The following is a 10669-nucleotide window of genomic DNA, read 5'->3' on the forward strand; positions in this document are numbered from 1 at the left end:
GTAACTGTTGTGCCTGTGGAGTGATGAGAGTGCACATCTGTTGGCGGCAGGGACTGCTGTGTATGTCTGCGTGTGTCTTTGTGTGTGTTTTAGTGTGCGTGTGTGTCTGCAGCTCAAAGAGGAGAGAGGATGATGCAGGATGAGGGTTAATCCGCCTGTATTTGGGCATCCATCAAAATCGTGCACTCGATGGATTAACCCCTGGTGTTCCAACGGGGTCAGCCAGGAGAGTGTATTTGGGACCAGGCTGCTCTTTGATCCTCCAGGAATATGTACACAGTGACACACACTGCCAGGGAAGTCAGGGATGCTATAGATATGATGATACTTTCAGCTGTATGAAGTGTGTTGACAAATAGATTACCGGTGTCTACTTGGCGAACAGGTGGAGATAGATTCATATTGAGTGTCGTCATGTGTGGCTATAAAATGGGAATCTCCCTTATCATACGATTCAGTATTCATCATCACTAAGAATGAGGGAAGGAGGGTGTGTGGGAGAGAAGGATAGAGAGAGGGAGTGTTTGTGTGTGTGAGAGGGAGCGAGAGAGAGAGAGAGAGAGAGAGACACCTCCCACCCCTTCTTATATCTCAGTGATGGAGCAGACAACTCCAGGCTCTGGGTGATGCAGGCACATCCTTGTTTCGGTGCCATGGCAACGGGCTTCTGAGAATTTTCATCCATTCCTTTGGGCCGCCTACCCCCACCCAGGACTGCAGAGCAGGGGAGGTTCTGCAGTGGTGTGGGAAAGACAATGAGGCTGCACAGATGTGTGTGCGTGTGTGTGTCCGTGTGTGTGTGTGTGCGTGTATTTAAGTGTGTATAGTCTGTGTGTTCACATGTGCCTGTGCTTTTACTGTAGGTAGTTGGGAGTTTGTTCATAGTAATACAGAATTAAGCCTGCTTGTAAATGTTGATACCAAATGATCCGTACATCCCTCTATAACTCATCCATCTCACAATCGGGACTCAATGGCAATGCAAATCTCACAATCAGGACTCTGTTTAAAATTACCCTTGATAAGCAAGCCATTTCATTGTTGTGCATATGTGCATTTTCAGCCCCTTGTGTTGCCAGCCCTGCCCAACATTACCTGTAAAAGCAGCTTTTGAATTAAACATTATCTGTGATCATGATAATGCATTACCCTGCACCATCTCATTGACTTAAATATATGTGTTTACATACTAGCTAGCACTCATCAAGAATGAAATGTCTGTCCATCCATTCTACGATGATCATTTGTATTAAACTGGGCTTCAGTGGGTTTACCATCATTGGTGGCCTGTAGCACCACCTTCTGGTTGAGAGATGTAATTAAAAAATAACATATTTTTTACAACGGATTGAATGAGTCATGATTTATGGGTGAAAACCTTTTGTCATCCTTTGTCTGCAAGGTGGTATGTATTGTATATGACAAGTGGAGGAAATTGATAGCATCCTGAAATCCGAAATGGGGTATCCAACAAGGGCAGATAGGCATTGCTGAAATGTAGGTTGTCAAGCTCAGGACAGTGCTGCTCGCTCTGATGGAAGGCTCGAGAATTCCCAAATCATGTCTTATCACTTTAATTGGGGAACAATGAGTGCAGTCTAGGAGGCCACTCCTCTGAATCTAGCAAGCTACAAGTGGAAGTCAAATGGTTATGATAGGGGAGGTCTAATTATAAACGCCCATGCATTGATGATTTATCTTTTGCAAATTAATTGATGGACTTTAGATTCTATCCTGTTCTATTCTATGACATTACATTTTATAAGTGGCACGTGGATTGCTGAATCACCAGATTTATGTTTTTAAGTGCAGTCACATCAAGTGCAGTCACATAGTGTGAGGGCCTGTGCGATGACTCTCGTCCAGGAAGTTTTGATGATGTGGCACAGTCTGGAATAGAATAGATTCTGAATCTTTTATTTCTTATTTTTCCTCCCCTAATTTCCTTAGTCACTTTAATAGCACATTGTTTCTTCCCGAGCCAAATTGAACTGAAATTGACACAGCTTTTAAGTTGGCGAAGACTGGGCGGTGAGATGCCAAGACAAGACTGAGCAGATCAGGTGCCCAGCACTGCCCACAGCCATTGGCACAAGTGGTCAGATTTTTATTCTGTGCACCGGAGAAAATAATGGACTAATTTGTTGAAGTCGTCCTATCATTTCCTAAGACGTGCAGTGAATTCAAAATAGGCCTTGAATACTAAATGTTTATTATTGCCTAAGCTATTAGGGATGTTATTACCATGCTGATTCTTGCAACGAATCAATCCATAGCCTATTATACAGCCATCAATCAATACAATTCAGCAACAACAAATGTAGTCTTGTATTGAATTAATTTCCCCCAATCAATGTCAATAATTGGAACAATTTGGATGTTGTAATATTTAGGCTACTATGCATGTCACTAATTGCAAAGTAGCCCATCATTCTGAAATGATTAATTATTTGTGTTATTTTGTGTGCATTTTTTTTGTATTGCTAGATATTACTGCACTGTTGGAGCTAGAAAACACAGGCATTTCGCTGCACCTGCGATAACATCTGCAGATCTGTGTATGCGACCAATAAACTTTTATTTGATTTCTCTCTCTCATCACTTCACGCTACAGGGAGAGAGAAATGGGGGGAGGGAGACAAGGGACACACTGAACACAGAACGAACGCATAGGATTTGCGGAAGTGAGGGAGCGGGTGGGGCTTCGCTGGGAACATGAGAGAGATAGAGATAGCGAGAGAAAGAGAGTGGTCAGACTTGTGAGGCTTTTTATTCTAACATATGAGACCGTATGTTTGACCCCGGGGTTCGACTGCTTACAACAGCAAGCTGGATATATTTATGCGTGCACTCGCTCGGTCTTCGTTAGAATAGAAATGGATGTCGTTTTTTTGTAGGCGCTTATCTGTGCGATAATGAAAGAACGCTTTAAATAGTTTATTCGCTCGTAGCCTATTTATGGTAGATAGCGCTTTGGCCTTTCTTTATTATATGACAACGGGGATCCATCAAACGGCGGTAGCTATGTGAAGCGTTGAAATCGTTTATTCCCTTTCGTGAATTGAGGAATAATTATGAACAACGCGCAAGATATGTCTCCCGATTTTGTCTTGATGCGCCTGGTTTCCGCGGCCGAGGATGACCGCTTAGACGAGGAGAATGGGAATCTGTCGTCGGGTGGAGTGGTGGCAGGACTCGGTAAAGAGGTCTTGGCTCATAGCAACATGAAAGGGGGCTTGGAATTCTCCCGGGATCCCAAGACAGGCCTCGCGCATTCCGGGCATCTCTCTTCGCTGAACAATGCACAACAGAGCTGCGGAACGGCGGCACCTGACACCGGGGTGATGGCAACTAGACCTTCGGTGTCTATTACTCTTCCTCCACAGAGCGCTATGGAGGCCAAGGGCTTTGAGTTCGCTCACAGAGGCGGCTTACGGCCTCAGCTCCTTGTGTTTCCTAACATATTGAGGGATGGTGAGGAGATTTTAGACCGTGAATCCGACGGTCGGAATCAGTCGAGGGAACATATTGGTTTGGACAAGACTTCCGGCTCTGTCTCCGACATAAGCGGAGGCATCAATAACAATACGCTCAGCGCGGGCGACACGCAACAGCAGAACCATCTGTCCCGGAGCTGGGGTCTGCATCCCCGGGTGGCATTATCCACGGTTGCTGCCGATATCGAGGGAGGTGAGCTATGTCATCGGCACCGTTTGATCACCAACCCATTAGACTGGCCTCCCTTATCGGATAAATCCAATCCTCTCACCATGATAGAGTCGAAATGGGGGTGCACAACCGGGGAGCTGCCCGACGGCCCAGTGTTCGACCTGGCCAGAAGGTTCGGGGAGCTGGGGCTCGGCGCGGTACCCAAGATATTATTCAAGGACGGGGAGATGCCCCAGTGCTCGTGTCAGGGTGCACATGGGCCGGCACCGGCGGGGATGGGGCATGGGGATGACCCGACTGAGACTAGCGATGCTTTGTTGGTGCTGGAGGGGCTGGGGACTGGGGACGTGGCCAGCCTGGGTATCACTGGCTGCCCGGACGACGATTCGGATGAAAGTCGAGCACGTCGAGTTCAAAAGATGTCCGGTGCATTTTCTCTCAGTAGCTTTCAAGCAGAGTTGACCAGACAGATGGAAGGGGTGGCTGGAGAACCTTGTCCGTCGGCGCACGGTGACGCACAAGTATGTAGCCTGCATGGAAACGCACCTAACCCAACTCAACCGAGCCCGGGAGATACAGAACAGAATCCAGAGGTGTCGAAATTACCTGGGGCCTCTGCGGCTACACCAAGCTCGGACCGACCTGTCAGTCCAAACCCTAGCCAGGCATCAACACCCCGGAAGCGTGCAGACAAGTGCGTCAGTGCGCCCCGGACTCCAAACGGTCGGGGAAGCGACGGAGAGAAAACACTAAAAGTTCCAGGGAAGTCCAGAAAGGGCTCACTTAAAATACGCCTGAGTAAACTTTTCAGAACTAAAAGCTGTAGTGGTTCCAATAGCCTTCTGGATAAGAGGCCATCAGTGGCCTTTTCAATCTCCTCCGCTGGAAGTCTGACGGACGTGGCCAGTGGAAGTGGTGGGGAGCATGACGTGGACAGGTAAGGACTTCAACACTTTTAAGCATCGTGAGTAACTACTGATTGTATGCCTATAATTTATATCCGGATATTATAGACCCATAACTGTCAGAATATTTTCAAAATCTGTTTTTGTTTCTTCTAAATCTAGGCTACCTAGCTAATATCTATTTTTCACCCTATCACCTCTATATTCCATCCCTCTATAACTTATTTCATTCCTATTTTGCTGTCTTTCTCTTGCCACAGCCAACCCAGAATGACCAGGGCCCAAAGTGCCTTCTCTTCTGCTTCCTTTGCTCCTTTCACTGGTAAGGGGCTCTGCCATTTCTTGGCTGAAGAGGCAAACTCTGGTCCAAGAACTCATGTCTCTTTAGTGGCATCACTCTCTTCCTCTATCATTTCCTGTCTCACATTCCCTCTCTCTCCCTTTCTCTTTCCTTCTTTCCATTTCTGGGTGCAGGTGAGACTGTTTCATTGGTGGATGTGGATATTTCGAGGAGAGGAGCGAACACTCGGCACCCTCCCACGCCTCCACCTCCGCCACGCAGAAGTCTCAGTCTATTAGGTACTTTACCTCCTTTCTTTCTCTCTGTTCTTTCTCTCCATGTGTGTCTCTGTAGTCTATTTTTCTCTGTGTCTCTCCCTTACTTTCACGCATCTCTTTTGCCTATGTGTCTACCTGAAGGCAAACGCAAACACAAAAAATGATTCCTGCACACCCTCACTCACCCTACTGTCCTATAGCCACCGTATTACCTCCCTCTCCTGAAAGCAATATCACAGTATGTAAACATACCCATTCTGTTCTATGGCGATGGAGAGCCTAATAGCTTTACACCATCTCTGATCCCCACGGCAACACTCACATCGACAGCCATAAGTCTGAGGGACTGTTGTAATTGTGGCCTTTATAGACCAGCGTTTCTCAACATCGATCCTGGGGACCCACCCTCTCGACCTATCAGAATTGAATGTTCAGCCAAGCAGTGGTACAAGGACAAACCAATTTACTGAGTTGAATCACCCATTTCTGGCAACCTAAAAATATAAAATTACATCGGATGTCGTTTTGATTTGTTAATTACCCTAGAATACTTCAAGGAGTACATTTCAATAAATACAAATATGTATAAAAAAATAAACAATGCAAAAAAAGTTGAGATGAAAACTTCACATCACAGTGGGTCCAGAGGAGAGGAGTTGAGAAAGCCTGTGATCTAGACCCCTCCCTGGTCTGAAACCTCCCCTTCCCCCCCCCTGCTCTGTTCCAGATGACATAGGTGGGCCGCAGCCTGGTCCTTTCCTAGTGGGTGTTATGGGGGCCTCCCTACAGTCCCTCCCCCTGCCTCTTCCTCCTCCTCATCCCTCCCATGCCACCATCCAGCATAGTATCAGCCTCAATGGTAAGACACCAGAGAGCAGAGAGCTGGGAGCTGTGCATGGGGCAAACGGGCGGACGGTGTCATAATAGAGCACGTAATGGCCAGGGCCAAAGACTCTGAAAAGACCAATAGTAATACAAAACAGTACCAATATGATACATTTATAATGCTGTATTTATAAACATGTGTGAATATATCAGTAATCATAAACATGTATAACATCTGCAGTTATGAATATATAGGTAACATAAAACCTGTGTGCCTGTCGGCCAATGCCTAAGTTTGTAGAGTGATATGTTGTGACACTCGCGTGTTGGGGTGAAGGTTGTATAGTTGCCCTCAGGTCAAATACTGGAAGTGCTTGTATTCAGGAAAGACTATACAGACCGATCAGCGTGGAAATGAATCGTGAAGGTGTGCGGTCGCGAACCAATGCTTGTCTGATCTTTTTGTTATATGTCTTGAGAATTAGTATTTGTGGCACCTGGTCTGTCTAAGCAGTCTTGTTCAAATTGAACACCGTTATCATCTATTAGTAACAAGTCCTAACTTGAGATCTATGCGTGTGACTTGAACTTTCTTGCAACTCCCATTTATGCCAAATGTAATGGTTTGGGCTACACATTCATATCATTGTGTCTAGCTGAATATTTCTCTATTTGTTTCAGATGCATTCCTCCGGGCCCTGCCTCACTCCACCTCTTCACAGCTCCTCTCAGCTCCTCCCTCTTCCAGGTTGGCCCCGCCCCCAAGGCTCTGTCCTCTGAGGCGGCCTGAGGCCAGCAACTTCACCGCTAGTCTGAGAGAGCTGGAAAAGGTAATTGCGACCCACTCAACGACACACATACATACTGACTGAATATAGACTCACTACTAATCAATTGGGTTACATACTAACAAATAGGTACAAATATTTAATTGATGATAACTGCCTTGGTGTTAGTGGGTGTGTGATAACAAACCTTTAATTGATGAAAACTTCTTCATGACATTCATTCAGTTCTACGTTTATATTTGATTCTACGGATGGTGTGTGTGTGTGTGTGCGCCTGTGTGTATGTTTCTATGATATTTGTTCATAATCACCTACATGTCTATCCCCAGTGTGGCTGGTACTGGGGTCCTATGAACTGGGAAGATGCAGAGATGAAGTTGAAGGGGAAGCCTGATGGGGCGTTCCTGGTGAGGGACAGCTCTGACCCCCGCTACATCCTCAGCCTCAGCTTCCGCTCCCAGGGAGTGACACACCATACGCGCATGGAGCACTACAGAGGTGAGTTACACACCCCACACGTGCATGGAGCACTACAGAGGTGAGTTACACACCCCACACGCGCATTGAGCACTACAGGGGTGAGTTACACACACCACACACCACACGCGCACTACAGAGGTGAGTTACACACACCACACGCACATGGAGCACTACAAGGGTGAGTTACACACACCACACGTGCATGTAGCACTACAGAGGTGAGTTACACACACCACACGCGCATGGAGCACTACAGAGGTGAGTTACACACACCACACGCTCATGGAGCACTACAGGGGTGAGTTACCCACACCACACGCGCATGGAGCACTACAGAGGGGAGTTACACACACCACACGCGCATGGATCACTACAGAGTCCTGTGTACAGTAAATACGCAGAAACGCGCACACAGTCAGTCAATCACACAAATATAAATGTTGTAGCTACTCAGTCAGTATGTTTATTGACACACATGCACACACACGAAGGCAGGCACACACACACACAGACACACACACGCACACAGAGCAACATGGTGAGTCACCCGCACACAAATTGGGTGAACGACAAAGACATGCTCGCATATATACATGGCATACGCATAAAGCACTTCTAATGGGATTTACTCACATACAGACACATTCATCATGCAGTGTAAATATATGACAGACAGAAAGCATGCAGTTAATTCTATTTATGTTTTTACACATACAGCACATATCAGGGGTTAGATGAGAAAAACAAGTTTGATATATGATATAATACCTATAACAAGTAATAAAGCGTTATACCTGAACACGTTAAATAAAGTGGTACCACAAGGTTCTATTTCATTCCCCTTTAAATGGTATGTGGTTCTATTTCATTCCCCTTTAAATGGTATTTGGTTCTATTTCATTCCCCTTTAAATGGTATGTACGTGTAAGTGTTCGGTGTAACCTTAAGGTGTGTGTCCCTTCCATGTCTCCATCTATAGGGACATTCAGCTTGTGGTGTCACCCCAAGTTTGAGGACCGATGTCATTCTGTGGTGGAGTTTATCGAGCGAGCCATCATGCACTCCAAGAATGGAAAATTCCTCTACTTCCTGCGATCACGTGTGCCAGGTAAAAACGGCCCCCATTCCTACACGGCCTAACCAATTAGATGTTTATGTGAACTACCACATAGTGCAGTGGTTGGAATGACAGTAAGCATAGCATACAAGGTTGCTGAGAGGTTACGAGCATCTGTATTGGTTGTTTGTGCTCATTCGTGTGTGTGTGTGTGTGTGCATCGAATGTGTGTGTGTATTCCAGGGCTCCCCCCTACCCCGGTGCAGCTGCTCTACCCAGTGTCCCGGTTCAGCAACGTCAAGTCCCTGCAGCACCTCTGCCGCTTCTGCATCAGACAAATGGTCCGCATCGACCACATCCAGGAGCTGCCGCTGCCCAAGTACTGTCATACTCAATTTACCCAAATATTTATTCAGTCATTCATTTTAACCTTGTATTTGTTTTCTTGGAAATAGTTGTTAGTGAAATAGCATTCTCTCCCGAGCTTTGACAGAAATGCCTCAGCATATTATTTTAGTCTAAATAAATAAATCAAGGAAATAATCCTTGATTGCTGACAGACTAGACATGGATGATGTGCTTTGAGACCAAGTGAAAAGTGCTATAAAAAGCAGCTGTACTTTAATGCAATCCATCTTCATCCTCGTCAGTTTCCTTTCTTTTATGGAGAGTGTTATACACAGAGAGAATACTGCCTCGCATGCTAAACATAATGTAAAGGCATTTGACCTCTCCCTCTCCAGACCACTGATCATGTACCTGAGGAAGTTCTACTACTACGATGCAGAGGAAGAGATGTACCTGTCAATCAAGAGCATTCGACCAGGGGCTGGAGTAGAACAAGAGGCCGAGTCTCAGACGTAACTGGAAGAGGTGTCTGCTGGTCTGCCAGTCTTCCAGCATCAGCCAATCAAAGTCCTCGGGCACCCTCTGTATCCAGTCAGCTGCAGTCAAAGGGATCCAGATGACCATGCCTTCTCTTGACTTTGACCAATGAGAGTAGAAAGGGACAGTAGTGGAATGCTGGAAAATTGTCCATACGGCGGGCACACATGGGGCAGGGACAAAAAAGGACACAGCCTCATTGAGAACGGACAGGAGAACGGACTCTTCTAGCCTGTAAACAACCTGAAAACAAAAAAACAACAACTTGAACCTAGACTTTGAATCAATCCCTAGACAGATATTCACTGTACCTATGAACTGAAGTTGATGCACTGGTCCATTTGTACTGCTATTTTTTCCAATTATCATAATTTCCTTGTTTTCTTCCCTCCTGTTGCTATGAGGGTTGTTGTGGACTGGCCCACAGGAGGCCATGGTTGATCTTTGTTTGTTGGTTTTAATTGTCAAAAAATCCCTGATTGTAACTTGCTCATAATTCTGTTCCTCCATACCCCAAGCTGGCCACAGGCTCAGCATTTTCAGTAAAAGAGAAAAAATATGACTTCCCTCTTTTGCACAATCAATTTTAATTAACTGAAATAAAGTGGTAGTAGGTGCCAGGCGCACCGGTTTGAGTGTGTCAAGAACTGCAACGCTGCTGGGTTTTTCACGCTCAACAGTTTCCTGTGTGTATCAACAATGGTCCATCGCCCCAAAGGACATCCAGCCAACTTGACAAAACTGTGGGAAGCTTTGGAGTCAACATGGTCCAGCATCCCTGTGGAACACGCTTCACAATTTGTAGAGTCCATGCCCCGACGAATTGAGACTGCACACCTCAATCCACACATACAGTTGAAGTCTGAAGTTTATATTTAAACTCAGTTTTTCACAATTCCTGACATTTAATCTGAGTAAAAAAATCCTGTCTTAGGTCAGTTAGGATCACCACTTTATTTAAAGAATGTGAAATGTCAGAATAATAGTAGAGTGATTTATTTCAGCTTTTATTTCTTTCATCACATTCCCAGTGTGTCAGAAGTTTACATACACTCAATTAGTAGTTGGTAGCGTTGCCTTTAAATAGTTTAACTTGGGTCAAACGTTTCAGGTAGCCTTCCACAAGCTTCCCACAATAAGTTGAGTGAATTTTGGCCCATTCCTCCTGACAGAGCTGGTGTAACTGAGTCAGGTTAATAGGCCTCCGTGCTCACACGCTTTATCAGTTCTGCCCACAAATGTTCTATAGGATTGAGGTCAGGGCTTTTTGATGGCCACTCCAATACTTTGACTTTGTTGTCCTTAAGTGATTTTGCTACAACTTTGGAAGTATGCTTGGGGTCATTGTCCATTTGGAAGACCCATTTGCATCCAAGCTCCCTGACTGATTTCTTGAGATGTTGCTTCAATATATCCACCTAATTTTCTGCATCATGATGCCATCTATTTTGTGAAGTGCACCAGTCCCTCCTGCAGCAAAGCACCCCCACAACATGATGCTG

The 10669-nt window shown here is 45.6% G+C and overlaps 1 protein-coding gene across 2 annotated transcripts; it reads left to right on the top strand.

Annotated features, from left to right (window-relative positions):
• Window positions 1–2678: 2678 nt before the first annotated feature.
• Window positions 2679–9791, top strand: socs7 (suppressor of cytokine signaling 7). 2 transcript variants are annotated; one of them, XM_020453394.2, is made up of 9 exons: window positions 2679–4606; window positions 4835–4896; window positions 5049–5153; window positions 5860–5991; window positions 6639–6787; window positions 7075–7243; window positions 8205–8333; window positions 8526–8661; window positions 9026–9791. In XM_020453394.2, the coding sequence occupies exons 1-9, from the start codon at window positions 3075–3077 to the stop codon at window positions 9144–9146; spliced, it is 2535 nt and encodes an 844-aa protein (XP_020308983.2). In that variant the 5' UTR covers window positions 2679–3074; the 3' UTR covers window positions 9147–9791. The 2 variants fall into 2 exon arrangements, with proteins under 2 accessions (XP_020308983.2, XP_031655671.1); XM_031799811.1 differs by lacking the exon at window positions 5860–5991 and having other exon boundaries at window positions 2690–4606.
• The last annotated feature ends 878 nt before the right edge of the window (window positions 9792–10669 follow it).

The sequence above is a fragment of the Oncorhynchus kisutch genome, linkage group LG20 (genome assembly GCF_002021735.2).
Source record: "Oncorhynchus kisutch isolate 150728-3 linkage group LG20, Okis_V2, whole genome shotgun sequence".
NCBI lineage: Eukaryota > Metazoa > Chordata > Actinopteri > Salmoniformes > Salmonidae > Oncorhynchus > Oncorhynchus kisutch.